Below are 16,126 nucleotides of genomic sequence, written 5' to 3'. Positions count from 1 at the left end.
CACCCAGTGGGCCATGGGAGGACATACAATGTCTGGTAACTGTCCCTGCAGCACCACCCAGGACAATTCCCACCCCCGAAAATGTCCCCATATCACATCTCTTCCTCCCACTCCCTACCCCCAGCAGCCACCATGGCCACTTTCTCCACACCAATGCCACATTTTCTTCGATTACTAATCACAATAGTTCATGAATAGAATATCAGTAAGTCTACTCTCTTCCATTCTCTATTCCTCCATCCTGTGGACCCTAGAATGGCCGTGTCCATTCCACATCTATATCAAGAGGGGGCTTAGATTCCACATGGATGCTGGAGGCAATTCTCCTGCTTTCAGTTGTAGGCACTCTTGGCTCCCTGGTGTGGTGGTTGATCTTCTTCACCTCCATGTTAGCTGAGTGGGGTAAGTCCAATAAACCAGAGTGTAGGAGCTGCAAGTCTGTTGAGGCCCAGGGCCCGGCTATCACATGGTCAGTCCAGAGATTCAGGTCCCCTGGGTATACATTAAACCCCAGCACCAACTACCGTTCTGGTAAAAGTAACAGGAGAGGCTTGTGGACAAAGATCACATCTGAGTCCAGCTCCATCACACAGAAACACAAACTCAAAAGTAGGGCCAACTGACATAGCACTGGACTCCATCTTGTTGCATCATCTTGACGTGTCAGCTCTCCATGTGTGCGGCACCGCTCCTGGGTGGCTTTCCTTATGGGGCACACTCCTTGCACGAGGGGCTCCCCTATGTGGGGGACACCCCTGTGAGGTATGGCACTCCTTGCGTGCATCAGCACTACGCATGGGCCAGTTCACCACAGGGGTCGGGGGGGCCCTGGGTTTGAACCTTGAACCTCCCAAGGTTGCTCTAGGTGGATGCTCTAGCCCTTGAGCCAAATTAGCTTCTCTGTGCTTTCATTTTTGAGAAACAGCAAGGCAGATAAGGTAACTACATACTCTTCCCAGTCCTCCACGCCTTAGGGTAGATGAGATTAGATTAAAAAAAAAAAAAAAAGGAGAGTGGGGACAGCCCATGAAGGGCCTGTCAAGTCAAAGCAAGGGTTTTGAATTTTAGATGAATGGGGAAACTATTAGAGGAGAGGAGAAGCATGATCTGCTTATATTTTTAAAGTATTGTGGGTTTTATGTATGTGGAGAATAGACTACAAACTAGGGTGCATGTAGAGAGACCTGTCAGGAGGGCTGACCAGCTCAGCAATAGGTTGCATGAAGGGAAGGCAATGCAGAACTGAAGAAATGAAAGGACAAAAAGAAAGACAAAAGAGAGGAAACAAAGATGGGACCAGGGGGCTTCACAGCTTCTAAAACTGAGAGCCTCAACCCTATTTTCGCCATCCTATTTATTTGAAAGCTTAAGGAGCAGCTGTGGGCTACAGGAAGCAACTTGCAACATTTACAATAAGGTAATTTACAACAACAGGAGGCAACTCAGAACATCTTGTACAATAACAAGAAGCAACTAATAGGTAAGCCAGTTTCCCACAACACAGGAGGTTATAACAGTCCAGTTGGAAGCAAAAGAACTGCGGCTTGAATTAGGTTGGTAAAGGTGAAGGGGAGGGAAGATAGAGTCAAGATTTGTTGATGGATTGGAACATAGGATATGAGAGAGAATAATGCCAAGATTTGGTCATAGCAACTGGAAAAATGGATCATTCCACCAAACTGCTCTCACTAAGGTCACTGTCATCAAATCTAATGGTCCCTATATAGTCATTATTTTATTTAGTTTATAAACAGTATGTGACAAACTAAATACCACTCCTTCTTTCTCAAAGCTCTGCTTTGGCTTCTTTAGCCTCATTTTCCAGTTATCTTTCTCTCACTGTTCATCCTCACTTTCCTTCATGAGCTCTTCCTTCTCTGCCCTAAACTGATAGTGTTCCTCCAGGTTCTTCCAATAGGTCCTATTCTTTTTATTTTTTTGAACAGAAAAAAAAAAAAAGCTTTATAGAGATGTAATTCACATACTAAAAAATTCACCTATGTAAAGTGTACAATTCAATGGCTTTTAGTATATTTACAGATTTGTGCAATCACCTCAAACTAAGTTTAGAACATTTTCATTAATAAGTCCTATTGTTTAGATTTATACTATGAGTTCTATGAGAGGATGGATGTGTGTTGTATCCTCTCCATCTGGTACAGTGACTGACACATAGTAGTCACTCATTGTCCAATGAATGAATGACTACATCCACTTCCCAGTCCTCTACTCCTATTGTCCACTGACCATATATTTTAAAGAAGGTACCAGAGATTGAACCCAGGACCTCATATGTGGGAGGCAGCTTCTCAACTACTGAACTACATCTGCTCCCCAATTACCACTTTTATATTGATAATCCCAAATGTCCATTTTCCAGCCCAGACCTCTTTTCTGAGATCTTTATATCTTCATGTGGATGTTCTACAGGCATCTCAAACTCAACATGTCCAGGACTGAACTCACCATCTTCTCTCATCCTTAATCCTCCTTTTGTGTCCCCCACAATTCAATAAATGGAACTACTCAAGCCAGAACATTTGGATTATAGACCCATTCCTCAATCTAACCCTCAGTCAACAAAACCTGTAATTCTCTCTCTCTCTCTTCTGAAGAACTGCCTTTATTTATTTGAAGGAGGTGTTGGGAATTGAAGCCGGGGCCTTGTATGTGGGAAGCAAGCTACACCTGCTTCCCATGTAATTCTCTCTCTTGATTGTAAATGGAATTCATTCCCTTCTTTCCATCCTCACTGCCGCCACTCTAATCCAAACCATCATCTTCTCTCACCTGACCTCCCTCCTCTTCTCCCACCCACTCCGATCATCGGCTGTCAGATGACCATTTTATAAAACACTTATCTCCCGCGGGGTTTCCATCAACGATATAGAGATGGGCGGAGCCCCGGGAAGAGCATCAGACATAATTCCCTCCCTTTTCCAGCTCCCGAGGGGGCGCACCGCCGCCCCGGAACCCGCTGGTCGTCCGCTACGGTTCCGGCCGGAATTACCCGGTGGCGCACGCGGACATGGCTGCGCTGGTGCGGGCAGGTCCCCGGGAGCTGCTGAGGCGTGCGTTCCTCGCCACGGCCCCGCGGAGACATCGGCACAAGAAGAAATGGGTAAGGTCAGGCCGGGGGCCCAGGAGGGAACAGCGGCGGCGGCGGCGGCGGCCTTTCCCGAGCATTTTGGCCTCTTTCCTTTATCCCTCAATGCGTATCGCTAACTCCGCTTCCTCCCTGCTGCCCGACGGTGAGTGATGGGCTCTGCCCGCGCTTTCACTTCAGCCAGTCTTCGGCGGTGCGGGGTCTCCTCCGCGGCCTTCTGACTCCGCCTCTCTAAGTGACGTCACCACTCGCCCTCGTTCTCGGCGTTAAGTCACTGCTCTTGCTGCCCAGCGCGAGGTTACCTTCCCCTTGGGCCCCACTACCCCTTCCACTTCCCTCCCTCCTCCCCTTCCTCCCCTTCTTTCCTACCCCCCCCCCCCCCCCCATGACTGCCTCTCCTCCTTTCCTCCTCGAACTTGGAGTCCCGCCGCCCTCACCCCTCCGAAAATGCCTTAAAGATCCCTCCTTCCTTACTCCTGGGTCGCCGCCGCCCTCCGGGAAAGGATTCAGCCCCGTCCTCACCCTCGAGCTGCCTCTGGCGCCCAAAAAAGGTTACAGCGACCACCCTGCCCAGGCTCCCAGGCTTTCCCCCAAACCAGCCAAAAGGTGCAGCGACTCCTCTCACCTCCTGGGCTCTTCCCCCGTCTCCAGGGACTGTTTGTCTGGCCTTGCCAGTCAACCTGGAATTCCTTTCCCAACCGGCCCACCGGGACAGATTCCCTCCCCGCCATCACCTCCCTCCACCCCACCACCCTCTCTGTGCCTGGGGAAGTGTTCCTTTGAACCCAATTCTCCCCCACTCCTCACTAGGCCTTGCTGCCGCGGACCCAGCCTCTCGGGCTCACTCTCTCCGAGCCCTAATTTTGACCGATTCAGCCTTATGGCGTCGCCCCCTCTCCGTCCGCGGAGCCCTTATTGCAGCTGGATCAGGCCCCCGAGATTGCCGCGTCCCTGTCCCCGAAGTCCGCACTTTGACCGGAACACTTACCTCTGTTACTGCAGTGAATACTCTTCAGCCCCGGGAACCAGCCCGGGGACCTCCCCTCCCCTTCGTCATCATCCCCCAGGAATTGGTCCTTTGACCATCCCTTCCCGCAGTCGTGTGTCCTTGGAAACTGGCCCCATGATTTCACCTTCTCATGTGCATCATCAGACCCCAGGAACTGGCCCCTTGACCTCCCTTCCCTTCAATGGGCCCCTGGAGACTTACCCCATGATTTCTCCTCCTCTTACTCATCGCCCCCTGGGAACTGACCCTGTAGTTTCACCTTCTTTTGCTCACAGGCCCATGAAAACTAGACCTATAGTCTCCCCGTCCCTTTCTCACAGGCTTTTGGAAACTGGGCCTGTGATCTCCCCTTTGGCCTCTCCTCTGTCCTCAGGGAGGAGTTATAATGACCCTGCTCTTTCCCCAGAATCTCTCCAACCCCCCAGCAGCTTTTATTGTCGCTGCTTTAAGCCTTCAGACTCTTGTGAACCCAAACCACAGCTTGACCTGTCCCTGGGGAAAAATTACTGTGGCCCCCCACTTCCTTCTCCTGCAGGCATCTCTGATCTTCCCAGCCTGCCTCAGGAGGGCGCTCATCAGGACGCCCATCTTCCCCCAGAAGCCCACATACCTGCCCCTGCGGGCCCTTACTGTACCATCCACCTGCCCCTAGGGAGTACTTGTTCTCCCTGCCCACCCCAGTCCCAGACCTCCAGTAAGCCTTATTTGGGGTCCATGCTCTCCTGGGAGACTGGTGGGAGCTCCTACCTCTTCCTTACTCCAGGCACCATGATTTCTGGTTCCCCTTCCTCCCAGGAAACCCCCCTTTCCCTCTCCTCCCCCCATCCTTATTCTGCCTTCCCTTTCCCTTCATCCCTGAGCAATCAGTTTATATCTCCACCCCAGTCACCCCCCCGCAGAAGCTATAATGAACCCCCTCTCCCCACCCCAGTTTCCCCCCAGGTGAAGTTCCTCAAATCCTCAGAGTTGAGACAGTCACGTGCCTCCCACAGGCATCACCCCAAGGTTGCCTCTCCCCATCCCACCCTTCCTGACCAACCTGGGCCCACAAAGGCCAGCACCTCTCTACCACCTCCCTCTTGTCCCTCCAGCCTCTCCATTCCTTGTAAGGAACCACCCATCACAAATCCCTCAAATTCCTGCCCCAAAGAACTTCCTCCAGGGACTACCTTACCCACTCTAATCCCTAGAATCCTCAAAACTGTCACCCCCACTTCCCTTCCCTTCTGTCTTCCTTGTGATCCTGCCATACGTCAGAGTAGCCCCCATGGAGTCCCCATAGGATCCCCCTGCAGTACTCATATGTACTCTGTGGTTCCCCCTACCCCCCATCCCTGCCCACTCTCTGGTTCCCCCAATCACTCCACAGCCCCCCCTCAGTGTCATAACCAGCCCCTAGTACCTCCCTGTTACACCTACAGCACTCCCAGGCCTCCCCCCCAACCCCATCACCAGCCTGTGGTGCCCCCTTGTTCTACCCACTTCTATTCATTTATCCCTTTGAGAACACCCTTTGACCCCAAAAATTTACCCATTGCCCCCCGAGCTCAGGTCTGCCCTGATATTATCCCCTGTGGCCTCCATGTCTACTCAGTGGCATCACGAGGCTCCCCCAAAGAGCCCCCCCAGATCCCTTACAGCTGCCCTTTGCCTTCCAAGAGTTCCAACTGTTCCACTAATCCCAGCTGTAGTTCGACAATTATTAGTGACAGCCAGAGTAATGACAACCAGAGCAAGAGTACCCTCCCAAGCAGAAGTGGGAGTCCCGTTAGCCAAAGCAAAAGTCAGAGCCCAAGCAGGAGTCCCAGTAATACTAGAAGTCTGAGATGGAGCAAGAGTCCTCATGAAAGCCTCGAACAGGATCAGAACGAGAATCTCCACCCTAGCAAAAGCCAGGGTCAGAGTGAAAGTACGAACCGTAGCGTAAGTTGGAGCCAAGAGTCCCCACCTTAGCAAAAGTCAGAACCAGAACAAGAGTTCCCATCTTAGCCAAGAAGAGAGCCAGAGCGAGAGTTCCCAGCATGGCAGAAGTCAGAGCAAGAGCAACAGTCGTAGTTGGAACAAGAGTCCCTGCCTTAACAAATGAGGGCCAGAGCAAGAATTCTGACCAGACCGAAAAATCCAGAGCAGAGCTCAAGTCACGAACAGTAATGAGACTGCCAGCTATAGCAAGGATCCCAGCCGTGGCAATCAGTACCAACTTGTGAACTCATTTGGGGTCTCTATTTCCCTTTTACTCTACCTTTATGTTCTTCAAGCCCAACTCATGCCCTTCTCTGCAACCCCAATAGCAGTTGCCATTTCAGCTAACACCTCATGAGTTCTCATCCTGCCTTCCTGAGTTCAGGAAACTCCCAAAATGACCCTCAGCCCTATGATTCTGAGCATTATGGCATATGCCTTAGGTAAGTACCCTTATCTCTCCATCAAATGTGGAGGGTTGTGATTTTTTTTTCTAATCTCCCTGAGTGTTCTGTTGTGATGCTCGTGGAAACTATTGGACATGAAAGTGCTTTGGAAAATAGGACTGTTCAGAGGGAATAGGCCCTTGTTTGTAAGCTTGAATCCTCTAGGACCTTTGTAATTTCTCCCAGCCTTCTGTAGGCTTTCAGGATTCCTTTCTTGAGTGCTCATTCTCCAAGTTCCTCTTCCTCCTAAGCCTCAGGGAGTGCCCACCCTCTTGTTGACGCTCAGGTGCTATTGTGAGAACTACAGCTTCCTTTCTTTCTCAACCATGAAATGGGAAGGCCAGCTCCCCGCTACATTTCTATACCACACTTCTCTGGCAGGTAGAGGCAGGATGCAAAAGCAGGAGTGAGCATTCTCTGGATCCAGGTTTGTCCAAGGGCTCTGAGGTTTTTATGGGTTTGGGCAGTAGGGGGTTGAGGCCAAGGTAGGAAGACTAATAAGCCTGTTCTTGTCTCTTTAGGCTTCCACAGAGCCCAAATTTCCTGCCACACGACTGGCTCTGCAGAATTTTGACATGACCTATAGTCTGCAGTTTGGGGATCTTTGGCCATCAATCCGGGTCAGTCTCCTCTCAGAGCGGAAGTATGGTGCACTGGTTAATAACTTCGTTTCTTGGGATCTTGTGATTGCTGAACTGGAGCAGCTGAGTGCCAGGGACTTTGTGAATGAAGCCATCTCCCATTCGGAACTGGAGCCTGAGAATAGCCAAACTGCAGCATCAGCCCCTAGTTCCTGGGCCTGCAGTCCAAACCTTAGATGCTTCACTTTTGCCAGAGGGGATGTCAGCCGCTTCCCTCCTGCCAGGTAGGATCTGGAGCTATGACTGAGGCTGTCCTGAGTGCTAGGTGGAAATACATAGAATGAAACAAACCTCCTGCCCTTCATAATAGTGATCATAATATTTGAATATTTACTGAATGCTTATATGTACTAGGCATTTTTCTAAGTGCTGTACTTACATTATCTCCTTTAATTTTGTTAACAGCCCTTTTACAGGGTAATGCCATAGGGAACTGAGGTACAGAGAAGTTAAAGTACTTGCTTGATTTAGGTTCCTTAGTTAGTAAGTAGTGAAGCTAGTATTTAGACCCAGGTGCTCTAGCCCCAGAACCTGCCCTTTGAATCTGCTCTAGTGCCTCCTTTGGAAAACAGGTACCCCTTTCAGGAGTATTCACAGTGCCCTCTTAAGTTAAAATGTGTGTTATTCATATCTGTCTTCTCATTTTGTCCTGATAGCCACCCTTTAAAGTAAACTTCTGGTATCTTCAAGTAAACGTCTGGTACCAAAGATAACGTGGAAATGGAGCTTAGGAAATGGAGCTTAGTCTAGGGCACAAAGTTAGTATAAAATCCAGATAAAGAAAGCAGAACTTCCTGTCTCTTGATCCAGTGCTGATATATGTACATGCCTGAAAAAAAATCTAGAATCTGGGGAGTGGAGGTGGCTCAAGCAATTAGATACCTTCCTCCCACATCGAAGGTCCCAGGTTTGGCTCCCAGTGCCTCCTAAAGAAACAAGGGGGAAGTGGACTTGGCCCAGTGGTTAGGGCGTCCATCTACCACATGGGAGGTCCACGGTTCAAACCCTTGGCCTCCTTGACCTGTGTGGAGCTGGCCCATGCGCAGTGCTGATGCATGCAAGGAGTGCCCTGCCACACAGGGGTGTCCCTGCGTAGGGGAGCCCCACGCGCAAGGAGTGCACCCCGTAAGGAGAGCTGCCCAGTGCGAAAGAAAGTGCAGCCTGTCCAGGAATGGCGCGCCCATACGGAGAGCTGCCAGCTGACTCAACAAGATGATGCAACAAAAAGAAACACAGATTCCCGGTGCTGCTGATAAGGATAGAAGCGGTCACAGAAGAACACACAGAGAGCAGACAACTCGGGGGGAGGGGAAGGGGAGAGAAATAAATAAAAAATAAATCTTTAAAAAAAAAAAAGAAACAAGGAAGACAGACTCAGCAAGTGAAAAACAACAAGGGGGCAGAGAGAAATAAAAAAATAAATCTTAAAAAAAAAAAAAACAAGAATAAAAATAAATAAAAAGAAAAGTAAAAAACAAAAAACCCACTCTAGAGTCGAACACTAAACTGTACTTGAGAAATTGAGAAGGGGAAACTTCAATGTTGTAGGGTATAGGACTTGATCTTTGAAGGATTAATTAATTCATTCAAACCAATCATTATTTTCTGTCACATGCCAGGTATTTTTATGTGCCTGGGTTACTGGTACACAAGCCCTCATGGAGCTTATAGTCTAGTGAGGAAACTAGAGCTTACAGTCTATTAAAAAAAACTGCAGGGCAGTGGACTTGGCCCAGTGGTTAGGGCGTCCGTCTACCACATGGGAGGTCCGCGGTTCAAACCCTGGGCCTCCTTGACCCATGTGGAGCTGGCCCATGCGCAGTGCTGATGCGCGCAAGGAGTGCTATGCCATGCAGGGGTGTCCCCCACGTAGGGGAGCCCCATGTGCAAGGAGTGCGCCCCGTGAGGAGAGCCGCCCAGCGCGAAAGAAAGTGCAGCCTGCCCAGGAATGACGCAGCACACATGGAGAGCTGACACAAGATGACACAATGAAAAGAAACACAGATTCCCATGCTGCTGACAACAACAGAAGCGGACAAAGAAGACGCAGCAAATAGACACAGAGAACAGACAACCGGTGTGTGTGGGGGGGAGAGATAAATAAATTAAATAAATCTTTAAAAAACAAAAAAAAACTGCAATTACAATGAGTGCTAAAAGAAGTACTAGATATTATGAGACTGTGAGTTCTTAAAATTAGGAGATCTAACCCAGATTTTTTTGAGGAAGTGAAATTTGAGCTAAGACCTGAAAACTGAGTGGGATTTAATAGAACTGGTGGCATGGGGCATGGGAGTGGAGAAGAAAGGTTAAATATGAGGCTACAAAGGTAGGCAGGAGCCAGATTGTGAAGATATTAAAGGGTATGTGGGATTTTGGACTTTTTCTCTAAAAGGAATCCATGAAAGGTTTTAGGCTGGGGGATGACATGATCAGATTGAATTTTTATTTTTATTTTTTTAAAGATTTATTTATCCCCCCCTCCCGCCCCTCACCGCCCTCATTGTCTGCTTTCTGTCCAGTCGCTGTGCGTTCTTCTGTGTCTGCTTGGCTTCTCTTTAGGTGGCACTGGAAACCAATCCTGGGACCTTCTGGGAGAGAGGTGCTCAGTCTTTTGCACCACCTCAGCTTTCTAGTCTTCTGTGTCTCTTATTGTCTCTCCTCTGTGTCTCTTTTTGTTGTGTCATCTTGCTCTTTCAGCTCTTGGCTTGGGGCAGCTGCCACGTGGGCCAGTACTCCTGCACAGGCTAGCACTCCTCTGCGGACCAGCACTCCACTCGAGCCAGTTTGCTGCACAGGCCAGCAGTCTGTGTGGGTCAACCCTCTGCTCAGGCCGGCTTGCCCTCACCAGGGGCCCCAGGAATCAAACCCTGGACCTCCTGTATGGTAGATGGGAGCCCAATTGCTTGAGCCACATCTGTTCAGTTTTTAAAATTACACTCTGCCTTCTGTGTGGAAAACAGATTGCAGAGGGGCAAGGCTAGAAATGGGAAGATTAATTAGAAGGTTTTGCAATAGTTCTGGGTGTTAGCTTGAGGGAAGGCTGCATGCTTAAGTGAAATGAAAGATGAGGCTAGAAAAATATACAGGGATCATTTGTAGGTACTTTGAATGCCAAGAGCTTATAGGTTGAGGGAAGGAGAGTTTTCTGATTACCCAGAGTTGCTTGCACATGACTGGGACTGCCAGGGCTGGATGGCTTTGGACCATGTGCCCTTTTAGGACATACTGCTGTAAATGGCCAAGATCTGTTCTAGAAAACCACTGAAAAGGGTTTCTGAGTAGAGGAAAGGCAGTAGTCTCAGTGGTTATAGACATGGATTTTGGAGTCAGGCAAACTTAATTGAATCTTGCCTTCATTTATTAGATGTGGCATTGGGTGACTGAGCCTTGTCTTCCTTATCTGGAAAATAATATTAATAGCTAACACTGTAGCTCACTATGTGTTATCTGTTCTAAGCACGTATATTAATTCATTCAATAACCTATTTGGTCGTAACTCTTATTACAAATGAGGAAACAGGCACAGAGAAGTCGAATAATTTGACCATATAGCTAATGAACAGCTGAGTGGGGTTTGAGACCCAGGCAGTCTGGCTTTAGAATCCAGGCTTTCCTGCCTTACAGGGTGGTAGTGAGAATTAAGTGAAATGATGTATAGTAAACACCTAGCTAGCTTAGTGCCTGCACTATAGTACTCATAAATAGTACCTCTTTCTCTCCATGTTATTCTCATCAGAGTTATGGTTCAGGAAAATCATTTTAGTCTTTGTGTGTTGGAAGTAGATTGGGGCAGGATTGGAGACCAACTCAGAGGTAGTTGCTTTAGGCAGAACCATGGGGCTTATGAGGTTTCCTAAATTGCCTGAGTCACTTGGCACCTACTTAGAGTGAGGCACAGTCAGGATGGAAAGATACCCTGAGAATAGTGAGGGAAGCAAACACAACAGACTTCTGGAGGTTGTCTGTCCTTTCACCAAAAACTAATTCTTTCTCTCTCTGTCTCTGTCTCTCTTTCTCTTTTATATTCTTTTGCCTTGATGGGCTCCCTATAATCAAGGGTATCTTAACCTCTCAGGAGTTCAAGAATATTCATGGAATCCAGAAACCTCCTGAAATTGTCTGAAAAATTGTGTGTGCCTTTTTTGGAGAGAGAGACTGTAGCTTTTAGCAGATTCTTAAAACTTGAACCAAAAAAGGGATTAAGGAGTGATGCTTCCAAAGGGAAGGGATTTGATTTAATGAGGATGGGTTTTATGAGTCAGTGCTGGTATAACAGCAATTCTGTGTTTTTCTCAGATTTCTCAATCTCATTGGTCTCCTTTGTGAGGTGTGAGGCACATGGTTCTCACAGACAATCCAATCGTGTTTTGATTTTGAAAAGATCCTCTCAGCCCTCATTTGTGAATGCTGGAGGTGTCACAATCTCAGCACTGGGAATTGTAGGTCTTGCTGACCCCTGGTGGTGCTTTGTCTTATGTCTTGTCATGTCCTTCTCTCAGACCCTTCCAGTCAGGACAGCAAGTTTTCTCCAAAAAAGGCACACACAGTTTTTCAGAAATTTCATGGGGTTTCTGGATTCCATGAATATTCTTGAACTCCTGAGAGGTGTGGGTAGAGAGAAAGGGACAGCCAACAACAGTGTAACTGGACATAGAAAGACTCCCCACCCCCAGGCCTGTTGTCATAGGGAAGCTGGGGGTCAGCATCAGTTCCTCTGCATGAGACACAGTCAGTGGAGACAGACTCAAGAAGAGAGAAAACGGTTGCTGCTACTCTTCCTGCCTCATCACTCTCACTTGGACTCTTACAGCAGTCTTCTCCCTGGTATCTCTGTCTCTAATTTTGTTTCTTCTATCCCACCTAGCTTTCTAAAACTTAGATCTGATATGTCATTTTCCCTAAAATTCTTTGGTAACTGCCTGCAGGTTATACTCCAAACTCCTTAGTATAGGGCTCAAAACCTTTTACAACCTGACACAGTCTGCTTACCAACCTCAATCTCTTGTACTTTGTTTTTCTTCCACTGATCCTAAAAGAAGGTATGAGTTAAGAAATAAGTTAACGAAAAAAAAAAAAAAGAAAGAAAGAAGCTATGAGTTTGCATGGTTCTGTGACTTTGCTCATTCTTATTTCTTCTACTTAGAATGCTCCTCTTATTTACCTTGTAAAGGCCTTTTCCTTCCTCAGGCCCCAACTCAGGTAACTCTGACAAACACAATTGTTGGCGTTTATTTCTAAACCCACAAAACACTTTGTATCTCAATGTGTAACCCAATAAAACTGATTTCCTCCTATGTGCCAGACCCTGTATTAAGTGTTTTACAGTGAATATAGCAGGCAAAATCTTTCCTGTGGAGCTAACATTCTAATGGGGCAGGGGGTAGGAAAAATATATTTATAATACATCTCTACAAATAATGTGAATAATAGGTGAGGGATGGAAGGTGATTGGAGCAGAGAGTTGCTCTCTTAGAGTGGTCAGAGAATGCCACTCTCTTTCAGATGAAGTAACTTTTGAGGAGAGACTTGAAAAAAGTAAGGGAGCAAGTCATAGATATTTGAGGGAAAAGTGTTGCAGGCAGAAGGTATAGCATCTGCAAAAGCCTGAGACAGGAGCATGCACAGCTTAACTGAGGAAGGGAAGGAGGCTAGAGTGGATGGAAGGGTGAATGCAGACCCAGAATTATTCTCTGGATCTGTATAGAAGAATGAGAGTAAGTGGGTGGGTCTGAGAAATAAGAGTTTCTGCTGAGCAGGGCTCAGTAGTAGCCCCTAAGGGTACAGACTTGGTGGCTTTGACTCCCAGTGGGTGACCTGACCTGGAATTTGACACCATGGTCTCTCTTTCAGGCTCAGCAGCCTAGGTGTCTTGAACTACTACCTGATGGATGCTGCCTCCTTGCTGCCTGTCCTGGCCCTTGGCCTGCAGCCTGGGGACACTGTGCTTGACCTGTGTGCAGCCCCTGGGGGGAAGACACTAGCATTGCTTCAGACTGGTTGTTGCCGTAAGTAAGTCTTGGGCAGGGAAGACCCACACTTTGTCTCAACAGTGGCACACTGAATGCCTCTCTGGTCTCAAGATCAGAGGGGGAAATAGTCCTTGCTAACTGGTATATATTTTTTTTGCCTTTTCAATTATCACCTCCCTTCTTTGTCAGTTGGCCTGGGAAGAATGTTGTTAAGGTCTCTGAAGGCAGATTAAAGCAGAATCCTAATCAAGCACATGACTCCCTCACCCCTCTGCCTCTGCTTACTTTGTCTCCAAAATTAAGTCCCATTTCCTTAGCCTGCCAACTGAAATAAGATCTGACTGCATCTGCCCTTTATACCTTTATGTGACACCTTTCCCCAGGCTTTGCTTTCTTCAGCCACAGCCCACTACTCTGTCACCTGAATAAGCCTCCACCTTTGCTCCTGTTGTGTTCTTTTTAGAATGTGCCTATCCCACCTCTGTTCAGTCCAAACCCTTTTAGCTCACATGCGCCACCTCTTGGAAATCTTTCCTCATGACCTCTGCTGGCAAGTTCAGAAGGGCTGTCTCCTGGGTTCCCACGCTGTGGGTATCACCCTTGTAACTGTTAGCAATTACCCTTGTGTCAGAGCTTTCCTGGATATGCATCTTTGAATTCCTTGGAGATAGGCCCAAGTCTGGCTCATCTTATTAGTGTAGCCCAACCTGGGCCTTTGTACTGTGATTACTCACCTCAGTCATCTTCTGGCCAACTTTCTGCCTTAAAACAGGGGACCTGAGAAAATCCACAAGGGGGTTGTGGTTTTTCCACTCACCTTGGAGTTCAGCCCTCAGGCTTGCCAAGTGCCAGAACCTTCCTGTTGGGTCTGGACTCTTCCAGTTCTAGTCAGCCTGCTTGCACAGTTTGAGTTAGTCTCTAGCCCTATAACAGGACCCATGGGTGACTCAGAGAGGTGTTACACTTGGTCTCAGCCTTCTGAAATTCCAGAGGGAGAGGTGAAAAGATGTTGACATGGCTTAATGATTCCACTGCAAGAAAACCCAGATTGTTTGCTGAGCTGTGCTGATCTGACAGTGCTCTGGGAATCCATCCACAGAAGGGTGGTGAAAGAGGGTAGGGTTACACAGAAGAGGAGGAAACTTGAACTAAGAGGAGGGAGAATGACAAAGGAAAAATAATTGAGAGTTCTAAAGGCATGCTGAATTACCAATACCCCACTTCATCCCAGCTCCTCACCCAGGTGACTCCTTGATCCCAGGAAGATGGAATCACATTGCAGAAAGGAAACGTAAGAGTTTACCTATTCTAGCCCTCATATTTTATGGAGGAGGGAAACTAAGCTCTGGCAAGATTAAGTAACTTAACCTAAATCTTACATGAGTAGGAGGTAGAACAGAACTGGAACCTAGCTTTCTTGTTTTCAGTCCATATCCTGCTGCAAATTCCTTTAGAGCAGAGAATTAAATTTTTACTTATTTGAGTGGCAACACTAAGCTGGATCTTCATTGTGATCATTCCTGTTAAATAAGGTATGTGCTCTCTAATTCTTCAGCACCATTCCCACCCCTTCCTATGACTCCTGGACTCTGACACCAGGTTTTAATTATCTTTTATCACCAAGCTTTTAGTAGCATTTTTATTAAACTAGGGCTAAGAGCAAGATGAGGTATTTCTTGAACTCATGTCTTTCAAAAAAGGAAAAATGAAAGGTAGATGATGAGTCAGTTAGGATTAGATTTGGTTACAGGCAATAAAAAACCCAAATAACTACTTTAAAGAAGGAAAGTTTCTCTTTTCCATAAGAGAAACTGGACTATAGGTCCAGAGCTGGGAAGGAGACCCCATATCATCGGGGATCTGGACTCCTTTCTTTTGACAACCTATTTTTTTGCTGGCTTCCATCCTCAGGATTACCTCATGGTCTACTCTAATATGATTACTGTACCTCCAGACATCACATTCAAATTCTAGGCAGGAGGAGAGGACTGGGAAAAAGAGGCATATCTCCCCATTGTGTCAGTTCCTTTTAAACATCTTTCTAGAAGACCCACACAATACTTCTGCCTGCAACTCCTTGACCAAAACTTAGTCATAAAAACATACCTAGCTATAAAAGAAGGCTGGGAAATGTAGTCTTTTAGGGCACATTGCCCTCTCCAGTAAACTTGGGTTTCTAGTCTAAGGAATAAGAAAATAAATTTTGGGTGAATAACCTGTCATGTCTACTAAAGATAAAGAGAGTTGCATGATTTAAAAAAAGTGGGAGAGAGCATATTTTTTTTAAAGATAAATATTATTATCTGATCTACTGTATTTATATAACCTTCCTGGACCCTGTAGGTGTTTACCAACTTTGCAATCCCTGCTGTAAAGTGTCTGGTACTGTGCCATGCATATAGTAAATGTCTTCTCTCCACCCCGATCCCGCACCTGTGGTCTGCATTGATTGGCTTTGCCTGGGGATTGGTGTGACTCTCCATCAGCGCTGATACTGGTAGGATGTTTCACTGGGCCATGGCCTTTGAAATTTCTTTATTCTCATAGGCAATCTCGCTGCCAATGATCTCTGTATTTCCCGAACAAGCAGACTACAGAAGGTCCTTAACAGCTATGTGCCTCAAGATATCAGAGATGGGAATCGAGTTCGAGTCACCTCATGGGATGGCAGAAAGTGGGGAGAACTGGAGGGGGACACTTATGACCGGGTGAGTGATTCCTAACTTAGGATATCCAACCAGCCAAATCTGACTCGGAGGGGTAGGATCTGGCTCTGAGGGGCAAGATCCAGCCTCTGTGTTTGAACATGTAGGACAGTTTCTGGACCTGGCCAGCTCTCCATGGTTAACAGGAGAAAACAGCCATTCTCAGACTTGTCAGTTTAGCCTAGATGAATGGCTCCTCTCTTCATTAGAGACAGCAGCAAAAAAGAGCTTGAACCTCACCCAATGGAAAAATGTTATTAGGTTTATTTTGTTTCTCAAGTCACT

General features: G+C 47.2%; 1 protein-coding gene across 6 annotated transcripts in view; it reads left to right on the top strand.

Moving 5' to 3' along the window:
• The first annotated feature begins 2,988 nt into the window (after nucleotides 1-2,988).
• NSUN4 (NOP2/Sun RNA methyltransferase 4) overlaps nucleotides 2,989-16,126 on the top strand; it is a 34,638-nt gene continuing 21,500 nt past the window's right edge. The window contains exons 1-5 of one of the 6 annotated variants that reach the window (XM_058303641.1): nucleotides 3,466-3,657; nucleotides 5,775-6,520; nucleotides 7,045-7,388; nucleotides 13,018-13,172; nucleotides 15,684-15,844. In XM_058303641.1, the coding sequence (XP_058159624.1) occupies nucleotides 7,099-7,388; nucleotides 13,018-13,172; nucleotides 15,684-15,844 (606 nt within the window). In that variant the 5' untranslated portion in view covers nucleotides 3,466-3,657; nucleotides 5,775-6,520; nucleotides 7,045-7,098. Of the gene's footprint in view, nucleotides 3,122-3,465; nucleotides 6,521-6,904; nucleotides 6,951-7,044; nucleotides 7,389-13,017; nucleotides 13,173-15,683; nucleotides 15,845-16,126 lie in introns of those variants that run through there. The other 5 variants (XM_058303640.1, XM_058303642.1, XR_011649676.1 and 2 more) reach the window with 5 other exon arrangements.

Source organism: Dasypus novemcinctus, chromosome 9 (assembly GCF_030445035.2).
Source record: "Dasypus novemcinctus isolate mDasNov1 chromosome 9, mDasNov1.1.hap2, whole genome shotgun sequence".
In the NCBI taxonomy this organism is placed as follows: domain Eukaryota; kingdom Metazoa; phylum Chordata; class Mammalia; order Cingulata; family Dasypodidae; genus Dasypus; species Dasypus novemcinctus.
This window is presented reverse-complemented; position numbering and strand designations above follow the sequence as displayed.